Consider the following 18667-nt stretch of genomic DNA (forward strand, 5'->3'; position numbering starts at 1 on the left):
CAGAAGGAAAAAAAGCACAGAGTAACAGTATGTGTATTCTCGGTTTTCTGAAAGTACCACAGAGAGGCAATTTCAATTACCTCTTCGATGTTTAAAGTGTTGCCGCGGAATCAGATGGTTGCATATAACGCTGCCTATATCCGACACGAGTGATAAATGTCCCAAAGACACGAACAAAGTGATAATATACCCGTACGCTTAACTCGTAAACAGATGTATATCGAAACGATCGTTAATCGATGAAGGAAATTTACTATTGCGAAAATCATATTCGTAAAGAAGAATTCAAATTCGGATTAAAAGAAGCGACGTTAACGATCGGGTATCATCGGCGGGAAGTTCGATACGAAGGAAAATAATTCGCCGAGGAAACGAGAAGACACGAAAAGCGAAAGTACGAAATTATCGATAATACTTAGAAGAAAGTTGTATCATTGGAGGGTCATTAGCGAGCTTCCTACGCGTACGTTAGCCGTCATTAAGGTTTATTAGCACGGAATTAATGCCGGTTGCGATCGCGAATATATCCTCGACAGAACGGTAACTGCATTAAATGTGCTGTCTATATCGGAAGAATTAATCCGCGAGATCCATTGCTACGATTTATCGCTCCTTTGATGTTGCACTCGTTTCAAGAACGATTTATGCCACCAGTTCGCCATTGGAAAAATAAGAAGGCAACGTTGGCGCGTTCACGTCGATTAATATTTGAACGCGTTCCTTCCCATACGTCGTAGATCTGTTTTCATCGGTAACTGTTACGATCGTATATCGCGATATAGTTCTCACGTCACGTCACTTTCAATTTTCCACTTTTCAGGAATTTTCAAGCTATCGTCGAGTTCGCGAAGAACGTACGGCGCTCGGTATCGCGTTTCAATAAAATGCTCGTTACGTAAAAGGAATCCCGAGTAAGAAGCATGCTTGTGCGATATGTCCGTCCATAATTATCAAAAAGCGAATTGCAAATGCAAGATATATCGCATTCCTTGCGTATCGTAGGGTAGCGGTTACACCTCTTGTTAAGAGTTCTCGCCTTATATCTCAGTTGGAAAATGATTTATTAAATTCTTGAGCGTAGAGATGTGTAGTCTTACTATCTCTTGGCCAGTTACGTGTCTGTTTATAATTAAAATCGCCACTCATCGTTTGCTCTTATAGCTGCCCAATCGAATAAACTATAAACGTACGTTTCTATAGATCGCGCTCTTGCATTATTTTATCTATCGATATGAGTATTCTTATTCGAGGGATATTGTTATTACGAAAGAAGTTAAACTATACGCCTCTGCAGATATACTGCATGGGATCGCGATAAAGTAACATTAACGATATGAAAGAAAAATTGAAATAATTTCAGGAAAAGTCGGAATAATTGACAATCCAATTCTTCGGAGAAATTTCGATCCCGTTCAGCGAGGTTACGTTCGTTGTAGTTACGGGATTTCACGATATCGTACGGTGAACCGGTCCATGGAACGTGATCGTCTCAGCATGAGGCCCTGGTGGGTGACTTCCTTGCGGCAACACTGAATAATTGTTGTTCCTTTTATGTCTCGCGCACTGCATCGTTGCGCGTCGCTACGGATCGCGAATTTTATTCTCGACTTTCGGTGGGTGTGAATACCCCTGTTACGGAATCGTCTCGTTTATTCGACACTTACGTGTCGCGTCTGCAATTGATGCAACGTCTCGGATACTAAATTCGAATCTGTCGCCCGATAAAGGGATTACTCTGACTGTGCGATGTACACACGGTCGTTTCCTTATTTGGCACAAATTTCCTACATCGAGAGAAGTCCGAAGTACCTGGACGTAATAGCAAAGATCAAAGATGCATCCCTGTTGAACCCTTTGAGAATAGAGAAGCCACGATTTTACGTATCATCGTTGTTTAAACTCAATTCCTGTAAAATGAGAACGTAATCCAAAGTGCATATGGGTGAATCGTATCTCGCGCTGGCATTTTACGAGCAACTGAACGATGCTCGCCACCAAAGTTACACGTGTTTTGTAATTCGAATGTCAGACATTATTTTACGTCCGTTTTATAGCTGACTACGCGGTGTCCGTTGAGATCATATATTGCCGTTTCTATCTCTAGGGTTCCATCAAGCCGTTACGATTCGTTCGGACAACAGAATGGATTCAGTGGATTTGCGTTGTGTTCAGTGGTAAAGCGTTCTGTTAACGTCCTCTGCGAGTACGCACGGCACACAACACAACCTTCGAGCGAATTAATATCCTTACGTTCTTCTCTTTCATCCTTTAATTTCTTCGTACGACATCGGAGGCAGGGCATTCAAAAAATATTCGCAGCTCTCGACCTAAGCTCCGTTTGAGAATCAAGTGTTATCGAATTTCAAGTAGAAGTCGAATCGTTGGGATTTTTTCTCGACCGCAGAACGTTCGAAAAAGGAAACTTCGCAGCGTTGATTTCCTCGAGTTTATCGTACGGAATGTTACACCTTCCTTTTATCACACCGGTAAAAAGTGTTTCTGCAAAACCGTTGTTGCGTTGAACCGTGGAAGACGGTTTTTATTTCTAGCGTTTCGCCGTGTCACTTCCTAGCACGTTCAAACGCATCTGTGTAATTTCATCGGTACATTCCACGCGTGGTGCACGAGAGTCGCACGCGGTAAACTTGCCAACTTTCACGAATTCTCCACTCGGATAGAATCTAAAAAGAGTTACGGAAGACTACGGAAGGATCGTCGATAGAATCGGCTATCGATTTGTTTAGAGATCCCCACGAGTTAAGCTTCGCGGTATCAGATTGTTTAGGTAACAGGTAGGTTGACACTTGGATAGAAGGTATGCGAGCATCCTCACGCACCGCAGGTGTTCTCCCGTGAGTTTATGAAGTCACTTCGATAGCCAAGCACGCAGTAACCAAGCATGACAAATGGTTAGTGTACATTGACTTCGAGTTAGCTTTGCCCTAACGCACCGTTGACTTACACGTCTTGGAAATGTCTGGCTCTATCCTCCGATTGCAAGCTCGACAACGCACGCTTGTAATTTTCATCGGTTAATAACTCCTATACACGTTTCGTATCTGACGCGATGTTTGTGGAGACGAGGTCGCTGATTTTTGCGTCGGCTACACGTCACCGACAGGTGGAGTGGTATCGGTATTTTAACGATAACAGAGGCTCGAGAACGAGTCAATGACTAATTGAGGTAGGAGTTACGAGACGAAGGAAGATTCAAGTTGGACGATTTTTACGAACGTTCGCAATTACATGTTCAGCCGGTGTCTGTTGTTCTTGGTTTATTGTCTCCGCTGATATAGCATATCGTTCGAGTAACCGGTTCCTTGTTACGTGTAATTGGAAACTCGAGAACTACTTGCACATGCAGACCGAAATGATTAACAGATAGCAGAACGCTGACCCTGTGCAAGCGTAGAAATACGATAAGGACAGTTATCGGTTGTTGCTACTTGCATCGTGTCTGGGAATTCTTGCGAGCGCACGAATAGTTCATGCTCGAAGCCTCGAGTGATTTTCTGCGAAGTTTTTGTCCGTTCCATTGGTAACGCGGCGTGTCCATCGTCGACGTTAATCTAAGCTCGCCGGTCGAAACGTGTCGAAATACGACGCGATAACTTATTCCGTCCGACATTGCTTCGGTTTGAACGATTTACCGAAGCAATTTATCCAACGGTCTGCAATTATATTCGTTCCTTTATCATTTTCATTTCTGCCAACATTCCTGTCTTCGCATACTTGAAAATGAACAAATTACCGGTGAAACATACCGTTTGAATCAAGTCGTACGTAGCTTACGCAGCTTATGCAGTACATTACAGATACCTTTGGCGATTAATCGCGGTTCTAAGCAGCGCATTGAGATAATAAACTAAATAAGCGTTTAGAAAACAATGCCATTCGACCGATAAATCCTACCGAACGTACCAGCTGGAGTTCTGCAGCAACGGTTGGTCAGTTTTGTCGTATCGCTCATGGTTAATGGCACGATCGGAACAGGGTTGAAAGGTTCTTTATCGTTTATCGGCTTTATCAGTTACTGGTTACTTTCCTGGTTGCGTCATGTGGTTGGAGACCTTCGCGCTGGTCCATACGCGGACACCCACGTGGATTGGATAAAATTGCCCGAGTCGAGTCGCGTATCGCGCGTATTCGCCACGAGTCGGATTACTCTGCAGCCAAGTTAATTACGATAACGTGATGCGACTGCGATAAATATTGGCGCGCAAAATCGAACAGATTTCAGTTGGAAGTTCACGACCTCTTACGTAAGTCTTCTAGCGCCTATCTAGCAACGAACACGCGACATTCGACCCGGCCGCCAGGCTTATTAACCAACGGGAAAATTGGCAATTCCGCTTCGATACAGGTGGATAGTAATCTTCCGAGACGTTCGACTAACGTTATGTAAGTTTTTTTATTAGAGGCGATTGATTTTATTTGACGCGGTACGCCGCACCGGGTCCTCTTTAGCGGCCTCGTGTTTATATCGAGTTTGATTTTTATATTAGATTCCAAGCTGGATGAACGTACGGTTAGACTGACGCGATCGAATCGGCAGATGACGGCCGAGAACAGACGTTACAAGTTTTTGCCGGCATTATATGCATCGGGGCATGTGCCGCGGCACGCACAACCTTTTTGCAGTTTCATAATATCGTTTTTGCCCATTCCTCTTTCTTTTTACATCGTCTTCGTGAAGTTGTTTACGTCTCGATCGAATTTCTATCGATGAGCGTTCCGGCGAGCCGACCACTTACAAAGTTTCTAAATCACCCTTTCTTCCACCGTGCCAGATTCGCATTACGTATTACGATGTCTATTTGCTTGTTCAAGATCTTATTTAAAGCGGTTCTTCGTAGAAAACCTTGGATACTACGAGCGTGTACGAAACTTTGCGCGTCCGGTAAAGTCTTGGACGGATTTGCGAGCGAGAATAAATTATTCCACCCACGTTTCCCGAGGATGCGTTCTACTTTATCGAGACTCGCTCGAAATCCACTTCCGAAGGACACGAATTTCATTTTTCATTCCTCTTCTTCTTATATACGCTCATTCTTAGAAATGTTTGTCTCCATCAAAGAGTGGCAATAATATATATATATAGCTATTATGCAAGCCAAGTCTCCGTTTCCGTTCGGCGTGTCTTCTCCGCGTATCTTGGCCGAATTCTTTCGAAGATGAAACTTGACAAATGGGAACGTCAATGGGTACCGTCGACGAGGAATCAATTTTTATTATCGTCGCGTACAACTGTCGAACAATTTCGTCTGGCTAGAATATCTATTACAATTGGACGACGATAGTGTAGATTGTGGCAGTAGGGAGTGTGCACGGTCTGGCGGACCGAGATATAGGTGGGCGTTCTGCCGGATATGGTTCGCCGGAAGTAGGGGGACCCTTGCCACCGACACGCTCCATGCTTCTCGACTACGGCAGGAACGTCATCCACGGTGTGATTCGTTGCTATATCAAATCGTTTCATGCTCATTCCGATACCTTTTGCTTTTACGAATGAAAATTCGTCGATCGAGTAAAAAGTTGGTCAACACTTGGCTCTCGTTCGGACAGTTGCGAATCTGCGAACTAGAATTACACGTACGCGTCGATTATTATCGGACAACGACGCTGAACGCTTCGACACGGTTTTCTTAATGGTTTCCCGGGCACTCCCGCGTTAACTCGCGAAACGAGAACGATAGGTTAGACGCGACCTGTTTGGAGGCGACTGTCGCCGCGTAAAAAGATAATTGTGATCGGCAAGAAAATTACAGATTAGTTACAACCGAGTTAACATGATAAATTTGTCACGCATGATTAATCATAAGCTACAAGCGGCGAACAATTGTCGGAGCACCGTATCTCGAGCCGAAGATAAGAAAGATGCAACGGATGAAAATTGCGAAATAGATTCGTTAACGGGTGACCTTGCGGAAATTAATTAGAAAGCGTTCCGATCGAAAGCATTTAATCCGTCGTTTTCACTTTCATATTGAAAAACACGTTCTTCCTATTTTCACGATATTATTATTATTCGTTAGACAGTCTACTATCGAAGGTTTATTATCAAGCGTCTATCTTCTCGCGCGTTGTTCTTTGAAACAGTCCAACGTTCCATAGCGTGGACAACTTGACATTTTGCCCCGAGTGCAAAAACAGATGCTCTTGTCGTCTTATCAGTAATCGTTTCTAAATCTACGCAAGTCATGAAACATCCGAGTGAAAAACGATACGAGCGTTTGGTCTCAAAGCTATGCATTTAAAAGGCAGTCGCTCATCTGTCAGGCGTTTATTTTAATTAAAGGTGAAACGAAAAAATTTTCCTCATAGGGTCAGCCTCATCGACGGAAAATCGGAATCGTTGTAGGCGAACGCTAAAATATTTGAAATGCCGAAAAACGTGTAAGATTTCAAAATTCTCAGCATTCGAGAAAAGTTCGTAGCATCGTGGTAACTCTGTCCCATTGATTGACTCTAAAAATAAACTCGTAGGAAGCATCAGTCGCGCGTCGCACGTAACGTACTCGTATTCTCCCGTATGCGTAATACGGTCTACGTGGCTGGCCATCGCGTCTCATTTTGACCAGGTTCTCCACGGCTCGTGAAGAAACGTTCTCGTTAGATACGTTTGGTCGCGTAAAAGTTTGGCTCGTCGATGTGCGCCGCTCGCTCAGCTGTTTGCGTACGCATGTGCGTTCACGTACATGGCTCGTGTAACTCTCACATCTCGGTACATACGGACGATTGCAGCGCGTACAACAAACTGCGCAGTGTGCAGCGACTGCAGGCACGCCCTACTCCTGTGTCGCACGATACGTCGCGTGGTTCGCCTACATACCGGGTGTCGTTCGTTCCTTGGAAAGTCTTTTGTATCTTTTTTTTTTTGTTATCTGTCGTTCATCGTCCTCGTGGATTGCTCGATAATGGTTCGTTCACCTGTTGCGGGAAACGCAACTCCTCCTCTGGATTCGTAGAAGCAATTAGTCGGACCAGATTACGATGGTGGTAAGGAGTAAAAATCGATTAAAACGTAAACTTCGTCTTGCCGCTGTATTACCGCGATTTCTCGTCAAACGTATTTCTTTCTACTCTACTACATCTGCAGCTTGTTTCTTCGAGTTCCTCATCGTATCGCAATTTGTTCCACTTTATCGGTATTGAATCGCGTGTACGATTAAACGAATTTTATTCGCGAAATATATCGCGCGTCATAGCGGGAAACGGTCGAATGTTCGAACTAGTACGTACGATATCGCGCGGCGGCAGCGGTTCGTATGTGGAACGAGCGTATCAGGTATATGTACCTACATATATGTGTAGAAGGCGGTATCGCCTTAAGGTTAACGCAATCGCTGATAGGTAGCCGACGTGGTGTTGCCGTGCCGGGAGACCTTAACGTCTTGCACGAACTCTCGGCACCCGGTGTACATCGCGGCGGCGGCGACGGCCGCGGTGTTATGCAACTCGCTTGTTAGTTACTTACTTATGCACTGTTAAGCATCGCCGTAGCTTCTTTAAGCGGCCTAACGCCGACACTGACGTTAGCGTGCGCGTCTGTGTACCTTAATACGCGACTATCCGCGTGTATCTGCATCTGGTAGCCTTCACCTCGTTTCAGCGGACATTTCCGCAGCTGCACCCGACCAAAGGTTCCAACTCGTTTAAACATCGGCTAAGCCTTTATCAACATCGTGGGCCCAGACAATGTATCGTTCTCACCTTCCTTTTCTTCCAATACGCAAGGTAATACCTAGGTTCGCGTAATCCGATTACCTTTACACGAGGAGATAAAAAAATTCGTTGAAAAACTACGCACGCCTCTCCTAATCTTCGGTTTGATCATCGAAAGATCGTTGGAAACTTTCAGGTGTTGCTCGATATAGTATACGCGGAGAGTGTACAACACGGTACGAGTTTCGTCTGGTAAGGCGTTCGAGGCAATTTTCCTTTCAATTCGAAAAAGATTTATGCACCAGTTGGCCAGCAGCGAAATTTCTTGGGACACGATCATTGTGGCTTTTGCGGTTTCCAATTGAGGAGTCAAGTAGTAAAGTGTTTTATATAGGGAGTTATTTCAACGTAAGCAGATACAACAGATTGCTCGGAATTATGGCTCGAGGGAGGTGCGGAGAAATTATTAATTATAACACAATAGCCCTCAAACATTTTATATATTATAGATCTCTGTGCTTCTTAATCGATAGCGATTACGGGATATACCGTAACCACTGTAATCAACCCGCGTATAATGTTGCAACCTCGTGTTTTCCCAGAAAATTACACGCGAAATTCCCTATAAGTATCGAACTTGCAGCAACGAAAAATGTACGTTTGCTCGTACACACTGAAAACACGCTGGAATGCGTGGAATATATTTCTTGATCGCGTGTCCTCGTGGCTTCTTGTCCACGATTATTAGCGGCCATCTGATGACAGTAATCTCGGATTCCACTCTTGCCATTTCCTCGTATGCGAAATTAATCGAGATTACCAAATTTTACGAGAAGAAAACATGTAAGTGAAAAAAAAAAAAATGCAACGTCCACTTGGGAACATCGAAAAGGACGCGACGTGGAAAGTCTCGTGCACCGTCGTCTCCTCCCAATTCCTTTCCGATCGACCACAATTACCAGCGGTCGCATAATTATGGCAATTACGGATCGCGGAGTTATGGACTGTCGGAATAAATGCAAGCCAGTGCTATTAAAGCGTTACGGTTCTCTGTATATTCGATCTCCGTTGCAGACTCGACCGTCTACTTTAGAGATACGGTAGCTGCGTGTCGGCTTAGATGAGCTCTTTGTTTCTCGCAAATCACAATAACGATCGTATCGAATCATTTTCCACGCTCTACGATACGAATCTCTATTTACCCATACGTTCGAAAATTGTTCGACCATCAGCTACTTATCATCGCCCTACCTCTCAACTGTCCTAACTTCGTTCTTCAAAAAAATGTAATTAACCGATGCACATGCGTCTGATCGGTACAAAGGATTACGATTTCACGATAATACGATGGAAGCTTTACTTACGATCGGAAAACAACGATTATCTAGTTTTTTAAGTAACAAGTTCGCGCGATAATATTAAACTTCATTAACTTTAAACTCAGTCTTCTTCGTTTAGAAGCCAGCGAAGATAGAACAGTTAAGAACCAGAGCGACGATATATCATAGACTTTCGAATATATTTGTAATCGGTATGTTCGCCGAATAAATCGCGATTACGGAAGAGCTACTAAAATTCGTCGTAATTCCAAGACTGTGAAACTGCGAAAAAAGAGACACGAATAAGGAAAAAGTACTTTACTATAAGCGCTCTGTTAAAACAGGGACGAATGGTCGGGCGAATTGTTTACGATTGGATGTTAACGGGGGCGATAAACGTTAGCGTCGAATCGTTTACCGAACCACGAGATTCCGGAACAAATTACTTCGTAACGCGCTCGACGAGTCCATAAATACGTCGCCGGTGCGTTTTTCTGCCGGTACGATTTTCTGTCGTTCGTGGAAAGCAATAGGCTCGCGTTAATCCGGGACAATTTGTCGGAGACTGGTTTCGATTCTGGTATTTATCAGCCGCCGTTGGCGTTCGTCTCCTCTCCGCGGTTTGCTATTTTCTGCGCTGCTTTTCAGCCGCTTTGGCTCGCTGTGTGCATCGTCTGTGTGCCTCGGTTACAACACACGCGTTTGTTCCGCGACAGAGAGACCAAGTTGAAGGTGAATGGCGGGCGTGGCGGACAGTCCAGGTAGGATGAGTGCATCCTGCTTGAACGACGCCTTGATCGTCGTCTTCCTCTCCTCCGTTCGAGAGACCATTTCGTACGTCGAAGGACGGAAGGCGTTCGTCCGAGAAATCTGATGCTGTCTGCCAGCTTGAAACACGGCGAAATAATTATTTTCTTCGGACGAACTATCGAACAAACTTCTTCCGTTATAAACGTATAAATTGTTAAAATTTGTACGAAAGCTGATTTTTTCGATACATATTTTCAAGCACATTTTTATTTCTAAATTTTATTATTATTTATATATGTAAATATGTATGTATTTCTAGTCTTCCTAGTATATATTTCAATCGTTTTATTAATCTTTCTTTCCGCGCAAAAATTGTAGTTATACGCGTTTAGATGATTTTCATTGTAATCAGTGTCTTCTTCGTTCCACCTAGTTTCTTCGCTAGCTGACTCATCTGCTTTTAACTCAGCTCTGTCCCTCTTGATTCAATTATGCCGAATCATTTCTATTTCTGAAATCAAGAAATCAAGGGTCAACGTACCCGCTATGCTGCCCTCCACGTGTCGTTAAACGGGGCTGCCCTTTGACCCGAGTCTGAAACTCTTGAAATCTCGGGTCTGTGTGATTCTCAGGGTCCGTTGCAGTCCATGGGATAGTCGGTTCGTTCTCTGCTGTCCAGGCTGTACTCTCGATCGTGTACCTCGCATTTATCTCGGTCTGGTTGCTCTCTTTTTTCCACCATCACCGGCATCACCGAGGTTCGAGCTCCATTTTTCAGTCCTGGCTCTTTGTAATGCTGCTCTAAGTGGGAGAGAGCAGCGTGTACGGACGTTAACGAACCAGTTGGCTCTCCTGAAAGGCTGACGGTGTATCGATGGGAGCGGCAAAGCCACTGGTACGTTTGTCCGGTGGAAAAACTGCCCGTGAGAGGTACTAATTTAATAATCTTCATTAACCTGCATCGGACTGGCAGAGGTGGAGGTGAAGGTTGGGGCAAAAGGAAGAAGAGGAAGGAGGTGGAGGAGGATTCGACCGTGGAAGGTTGTTGGTAGAGCAGAGTCAAGTACACGCGTTTCTGATGGGCCGTCTACCGAGCAGAATCGAGAGAAACGGGCAACAAGGGAACTCGAGAGAAAGAGAGGGGTAGAACAGACTGTTTGCTCATTAGACCGGATAATTGCAGGTGGGTCCGAGCTCACCTTGCCTCGCCTCGCCTCGCCTCGCCGCGAATCACCTCGACCTCACCTTCCCTCCTACCTCTTCCCATTCTCTCCACCTTTCGTTCAGTTACCGCTCTTGGTGTTCCGTTCTTTTCGAGCAACTCTGACGTTTCTCTCGATCTTTTTCTCCCCTGTTAATCTTCTTCCTTGATCGTTGAAAGGGATTAGCATCGCTCGAACGAGACGATGAGCGAAGTTAAGGAGCGTTTTGCAAAAGTTCCCATCGATTTGTCCTCGATTCAACGAGATCGCGCGAGCATCCGAACGAGATTGATCTTACGTTGTTTATTAAAGTTGCGTGTTACACCGCGACGTAAACCAACGTAATTTCAAATAAATTCGAGGAGCGCCGATAATGGAAACGTCGCTGCGACGACGCCAACGACCAACCAGGTCGTCGAGGCTAATAAGCGATATGGTGTACGGGTGAAAAGTTAATTAATTCTAATAAGTTCTCAATAATATATGGGCGAACTTCACGGAACTTCCTCGTACGGACATTCATTGCCCCTCGTAAAAGTCTCTCGTACTCTCTGGCTCTTATACACCGCGGTTGCGATAGAGAGAATGTAACAGGAATGTAATACTACGGTGTATAACGTACGAGTTACCGGTGAGCGTTCGAGTTTCCTTTAATACAGCCTTTTTCATTTGCGACCTTCATGAAATTATTATTAACCGCGATGCGCTGCATGCGTACGAATATTAATTTCAAGGTTTCGCTTATAGATTTGCAAATTTCAAATATCATCATACTTTTTAATGTTCTTGTCAAACGTTTCCGTAGTTTTAAACGACCGTCTGTTATTCGACGCTTTCGCGAAGCGAACGTTCGTTACACCCGGTTGATACGATATTTTTCAATTTTTGCGTATCATACGAAAAGATATAATTTATTCGACTTTCACCTCAAGCTTTGTTAATCCAACCTACATTTTTTAATACGGAGTATCGCGTAAAGTATTTTTTTATTAAGATTTCACCGTGGTATATAGGCCAGGAAAAAGGGAGATCGATTCTTCGCGTGCCAAACGGTTGTAACTCAGCTTAAGAATAGCAGATTATTATGGACGCGATGTAAAACAGTGCTTCTATCTATCTTTATGTACTGTATCTTCATATATGCAATCGTAACTTCTCGAAAGCCAAGCATCTGTTCGTATAAGCATATTTTACTGCGTTTCCACGTGAAATGCTCGTAGCTACGTAATAATTACGCTTATCGCCGGAGTGCGACTGTTCTTGATTAGGTAACCGTGACACTTGTCAACGTAACATTAACATTTAACCTTCCTTATCAGCCTTGAACAGAGAATTCAGCATTGTTTCCAATTTATCGGTTACTCAGCCGTCTTTAAAGTGTACACTCGAGTAAGTGACAAAAACGATTTACAACCAATCGATACGCAGCGACGAATTTTCAAAAGCTACAAAAATGAAAATTTAATCGGCAAGAAATTTAATTCAAACGATGTGTTATTTTTTGTCTATCGAGTAGCTCCGTTTCGTTGTTTGTTCGACTGTCTAAAATTGGTGTTCGAAGATAAAATTTCGGTTACGTCACGCTCGAAATACATCGCGTAATAGCGAACCGAGATGAAAGCAAATCCGTCATATTCTGCGCCAATGCGACAGCGTAACACGTAAAGACGCACGAGGGCGCGGCAATGGCTACGACTGTTGGATCTGCCCAACCCAGTAGATGCCGGGACATTTAAATCGAGAGACAAGACGTTTACGGCTCTCCCGTGGAGGTGGAGCATGGGAAAGTCCATCAGTCCGTTTATCGTCCAACTTTTCCTTTTCCGTGTTCCGTGTTCTCTTCGCCGCGCCACCGCGCATGGAAAGCCGTTTACGACGTTTCTGTCTGGATAGGCATAACCTTGACATTAGACCTAAAGTATCGCCGCGTCAGCGATTGGATCGTCGACAAGGATCGTTGTATGCGGAACGCATCGTACGAGATGCATTGCATCTATAAACTACGATCATTTGTTTCTTCCTACGTAATCTCGTTAAATTTATCCCTCTAAATTTTAACGTTAAAAGCTACCGGCTTTTACTTCGTATCGAAAGTTTTTATACCGCGTTATTCTCGTCCAAGGAACTCTGGCTGGGATGGAAATTAACCCGATTAACAGCTGGAACGTTTCTAACGAAGACACAAGCAAAGAAGTATGAAGTTACAACGAAGTCGTTTAACGATACGTAATATAGAAATAATAAATTACCGATGCTTCCTTCCCTTTTTCTGTTTCTCTCGTCGATATTTTAGACAAAACCGAGCGTACGTTCTCCGTTTTAAAGCGTCTTTAACCCCGAGGCTCGTAAAAGATAGTTATATCCTATATTATATTCGGAGATTAACAAAGAAATACGTTGAGCATCTTGGACCGAATCACGAGCGTACAATCGGCTCGCCGCGCCGCGGCCGAGGGGAACAACCGTTTCGCATAATGCGCCGGCTCGATGTAAATGGACGCGTGTCTGCGTATATAACCTGGTTCCTTTTTTTCCCCTCTACGTAATCTACGAACGTACACATTTTCCAGCAACTAACTCTCCCCCCGTCCCCTCCCACGGCAAATGAAATCCGGAAGCGATGGAGAATTAATGCGGGGATCACGGGGATACGAAATCGCGGTGCTTTCGAGACACGGACTGTGTCAGCCGGCTGGACGTATTAGCATGAGAGATTAATTTATCAGTGGTTGCCGAGAATGTGGGCATAAACAAACGTTCGTACGAAGTTTCGAAATAAGCCTCGTGCTCCGATTGCGCCGGGCGTGCAAGTAACACGCGTATGCATACTGTACCGATTGAATTGTATAACGCGCTGCCATGTGCGTGAACGCTTTTATATTAACTAGATGTCGATAGAGTCACGCTTGAATTCCAGTCGCTCTGTAGACTGGAATACGTTGAAAGCGGAAGGAAAAAATTCTGCCGTTACCGTTGCCTACTCGCCGGAGTAGCTTTTTTTCATGCGAAATCTTTTAAAAATCTCTAGATCGCAGAATTTTCGTGTCCACATTAATAATTATCGCTGTGAGACGCTTCCGTGTCTGCGTTTTCGTTCAGGTTTGAAGCAATAGGACTTTTAAGGGAAGAATTTTAATAATAAACATTAGAACGTATTCTTTATTGGAAAGATCAATTCGTGGAGATTGCAGCTTGGACGTTCTGCAAATCATTGATCGTGTATCATTAGTAATTCGTCAGGGCCACTGGATTAAACAGATTCATAAGTCATTGCGAGAAAGGAACGATCGAACCGGAGAAGCGGTATAATCGACAAAGTAGCAAAGCGTCAATTAGTCGCGTGATAATTACTTGCAGTCTCTCGCCTATGTGCAAACCGCAATAAAGTAGTTTTTACAGTGTAGAGCATTGTAGAACGGGCTTTGTTCCTTCGATGGCGTTGTTGTAAATGCTGCTAATTTTATTGCGCTACGAATACACGGCCGATACGAGCACGTCGTCCATCGTTGACCGCTACTCGATCGAGGATTGATCGATTGGAAGGTCTCGCAGCAGGTTTTATCTCTTTTTCCTTTAATCCGTCGCAACGTACGTTGGCGAACGGTGAAAAAAAAACGCGCATTGTTCGATTTGAATAACGACTGCTGTCAAGTTCGAGTCCGTTGGACGACCGATTGGTATCGTATCGTGTTTCTTGTCGTATCCAGGGAAATCGTTCTACTATTAGCTGCCATTTTCCTCTCGATTCCCTTGAGAACGACTTTGTCCGCGAGTGGTTCACGCTACGCTATCGATCGTGGCGCACCGATAAATGGAGCAGTTTGTTGACTCGTTATTAATCGTTACAATACATATTTAACCATCGAATCAACAAATTCGATCGATTGTGATTCTCCTCCTTATAGCTCTTACTGTATCAATCGTTAGCGATCATCGAACGATTCCTCCGAGGCGATCGATTTTAAAGTTAAAACACGGAACTGACTGTTTCCAATCCATCGATGATTCGGATCGTAGCCGAGATAAATCCAGTCGCGATTTGACTGGCGTTCGAATAGTTGTCCGATACGTAAGCGTGCAGTGCCGCACGGGAACCGCACCCATGCGACAGCCTTAACGCGACCAGCGTACGCGCATAATACAAATATCGTCCGACATAATGGCGCATAATATGCATAAGATCGGCTCTCACTGTACGGTGCAACGGTGTTACAGTTAAGTTCGACGTCATATTCATAATTAATCGGACACGTGGAGCTGCAGCTCGCACAGCGTTTACCGCGCGTGTGGTTAACGAACGATCGGTTGGTGAAACGTAGCAAAAGTCGATGTAATTTTCGAACGGCCGAGCAACACGATGGTGCACCGCGAGCGTAATGACCGATAACGATCAATTTGCATGAATATACGTAAGAGGTAGCAGGACCAGCAGTAGCTCGTCGCGACAAACGAGAGGAGATGCGCGAAGAAGGGACGAGGAATATCGATGAACACGCGGGTGATTCACGCCACGTTATTGGCATCGACGTTTCTTTCCGCCGTTTCTGACGAGCTTCTCGTGTTAACTTTTCGTACGGTTGACCCACATACGTTGGCCGACGTACGCGTCGAACGGACGTTCCGGCACCTTGAAACGACACTCGAGGAACCATCTTGGCCCGACCTTGAAACGTTTGCAGGCTTAAAACGCCTTTAAAACCGGTATCTAAACTCACGCATACGTCATCCGTGTCGTTCATACACGGATGTATTTGTACACCCAAATTGGTACGTTAGTACCATCAGATGTTTCCTAAATATGTGTGTAGTACAGCTTCGTGCGTTTACGTTCGATATAATTTGCTCTGTAACTTTGAAATATCTGTCGTTAATTTTCGTAGCGTTTTATAAGTCATATCGCTCGAGATCGAGATACTTTTATTCGTAATCTTTCGTTGCAATCGGCTGACACTTTAAGCGACCGCGCCTTAAAATTTAATAATAAGAATCAGTTTGAAGTTGGTTCTCGGAAACGCTATCGCTTAGTGTGTGCTTACGTTTAACACCTACGCGGATACTTTTCTCGTGGCGAGCCGTCTTCGTTAATGCCTTGCCAGTGCCGGCCGGTTGGGTCCACGCTTTACGGTACTCTCGCGCGTATTAATTGTACAAATATGTGACCGGTGCGTCTGGCTCGTATAAGCCCATGAAGTCGTGACAGCTCGTTGGACAGTTCGCCGGCTGTGCGGAGCTTTTTATCTTCCACCTCCCACAGCATTAAAGTTATAAGCGTGAGATAATTAGTACCAGACTCGTTGACGTTCATTCCTCCGCTACGTGCTGCAAAACTGAACATCCTCGCGTTCGATTATCCACCGCGATTATCTTCGATGAGCACAGCGAAAGTAATATCACCGTAGGAATTCCATTAATTCGATGCATTTGCAATTTCGTGGAATTTCGACCCGTGGACTCGCGCGCAGTCGTGGACGGGGCACGTAAGGCGAAATCTGGAAGAATCAACCGACCACGGAGATCCTATTCGTCGTGCAAGCGACAAAAGGCCCGCGTGTGCAACGCATGCCTCGCATTTATTTCCCCTTTTATCGTTTAATCGGAAGGAGGCGTTTCAGTCCGCTCCTTAAATCTTTAACGGCATTGCGTTCCCCGTACACATACGTGACACGCTCGAGCCACTTCGAAAGAATATATATGCACCGCCTTCGTCGTATCGCGTTAATATCACCGGGACAACGTGTCGTGTATCGCCGGTACGTGTGTATACGTGGCTCTGTCGCAGAGTAGCCGAGGAGGACAGAACTCGGAGACGCCCGCTACCGTAACGCTCCTACAGATTTATCGAGTCGCACTTTTATGCTGTCGTTGTGTGCCACTGCCGCGGAATGCTTGTCCCCCCTAACGTCTGTATGAAACGCGCTGTATCTATTCGCCAGTTTTACAGCAGCGAATAAAAATGTCCTACGCGTACCACGGCGACGCTTTAATGACTTTGATTTCGATCGGGGACGCCCGGGTTTAAAAGTACATCCAGACGGAGACAAGAGCGATAAAGTTTGCAATTTGAACGCGTTTCCTTGCGTTTTAAGGTCGGAATGATTGGTGGGAACGAGGATAAAGCGTGGGAGGAGACTTCTGGTTGGCACTAATATCTTGCAACTTATTGCCGTATAACGTAACGGTACAGCAATGTTCAGTTGTTGGTACTGTTTCGTAATGCCAGCATTTAACATCGAACGTTCGTTGTCTCGTTCGTTAACTTATTAATTCGTATCAGTTGCAGCCGTTGTACGATTCGTAAATATGTACGTTCGAATTGTAGGGATCATCGGCGATGATTTAATTAACCGTGTCGAAAGGAAGCTGACGGTGGTGCAAATTCGCACGAGATCGATCAACGCGCGATGCTTAACGACTGACTTTAAAGAAGAAAAAAGCTGTCGAGTATTTTGCGCGTCGTGTAAATCTCAAGCTTCGCTGGTCGCTTTTTCTTCTTTAACTGGACGCAGTTTGGTCCGGACTTCGTCAAACAGCTCGAGGCTCGTCCGTCGTAACTGTACAGCACGCGATATTCGTTACATCGGAGGGTACTTGTTAAATTAAAAATACGACGTCGTGAAATGATTTTAGTATAATCCCTTACGTAATCTCGCTGCAAAGATAGCCCATCCCGTTTGTGTGTCATAAAATGTATTATTTACAAAACTAACCTTCCCTCGCTGAACTTTATACTCGCTAAGTGTTAGTCTCCTTTTACCACCTTTTGAAACAACGTTCTTGAAAATAACGTATTACCGGCCACAATACGTTTACAAGAAAGGAGCATGAATCATCAAATTATTATCTTTCCGTTTCGTTCGCGTACGAGATCGCGTACGTTAAATCAAAGTCCGTAAGTCAGAGTTGGGTCCCCGTGTGGAATGGCGCAGGCAGTGGCGGCGGGTCTCGTTACATGTGTCTCACATTCGTGAGCGTTCCCTGTCGGAATGACGGGCCAAGGCTACGCTACGCCGTGATTACTCCTAAATGCGAAGGATTATTGGTAATTATTATGATCGAGTGGCGTAACATAATACGTCAGGGACGTAGTCTCGCGTTAGATCGTTAGTTTGCGTCGATTGCTCTGACGAGAAGGATGGGTGGTGCGGTCGAACGTCAGTCCAATACGATCGTTAATGTTTTCCAGGAATTTTATCGGCGAATAAATAAGTATCGAAGGAAAGTGACGAAACAACGATCGTACTCGATTACCTCGGTGGATAAGGTTCGATCCACCGACCGATCGTGTTTCGTCTCTTTCTGTTGATCGAACAGATTATCGGAGTGCTCGCGATTACGATCTGCGCCCTGTTCTTATTCGGAGGTTTAAAGGAGCGTGCGGTGCAATTAACGACGTCCCGGGCTTGTTGATCGAAATTTTATGGTCACGATCGGTGTAATTGATATAAACCCCACGAGTTCCGTCGTACACACGGTCGTTATGTGTCCATGGACGAGTCTGCAGAAGACCTTCGGGAGGAGGGGGCAAACGAAGAGAGAGACCAAAGAGAGGGCGAGAGAGAAGAGAGAAATGAAAAAAAGAGGACCACAGAACGCTTTTTATCGCACTGAACGTCAGGTCGATTAATTTTTGTAATCTTACGCTTTGAAATCTGGGTGCAGCCTTGATTTATTCCCGTCGAGATGATACTTTTGCAAACGAGCTCGTGTGCATCTTCTCGCATCTGTTCCCTT

At 44.8% G+C, this 18667-nt stretch overlaps 1 protein-coding gene across 3 annotated transcripts in view; it reads left to right on the forward strand.

The window, feature by feature from the left end:
• Positions 1-18667, forward strand: part of LOC122573568 (Krueppel-like factor 6) — a 292071-nt gene that overhangs the window by 27429 nt on the left and 245975 nt on the right. Inside the window, exon 1 of one of the 3 annotated variants that reach the window (XM_043740112.1) lies at positions 6809-6999. The exons of the other annotated variants lie outside the window; for them this stretch is intronic. Coding sequence (XP_043596047.1) covers positions 6994-6999 — 6 coding nt within the window. The 5' untranslated portion in view covers positions 6809-6993. Of the gene's footprint in view, positions 1-6808; positions 7000-18667 lie in introns of those variants that run through there. 3 annotated transcript variants of the gene reach the window in all.

The sequence above is a fragment of the Bombus pyrosoma genome, linkage group LG12 (genome assembly GCF_014825855.1).
Source record: "Bombus pyrosoma isolate SC7728 linkage group LG12, ASM1482585v1, whole genome shotgun sequence".
NCBI classification, from domain to species: domain Eukaryota; kingdom Metazoa; phylum Arthropoda; class Insecta; order Hymenoptera; family Apidae; genus Bombus; species Bombus pyrosoma.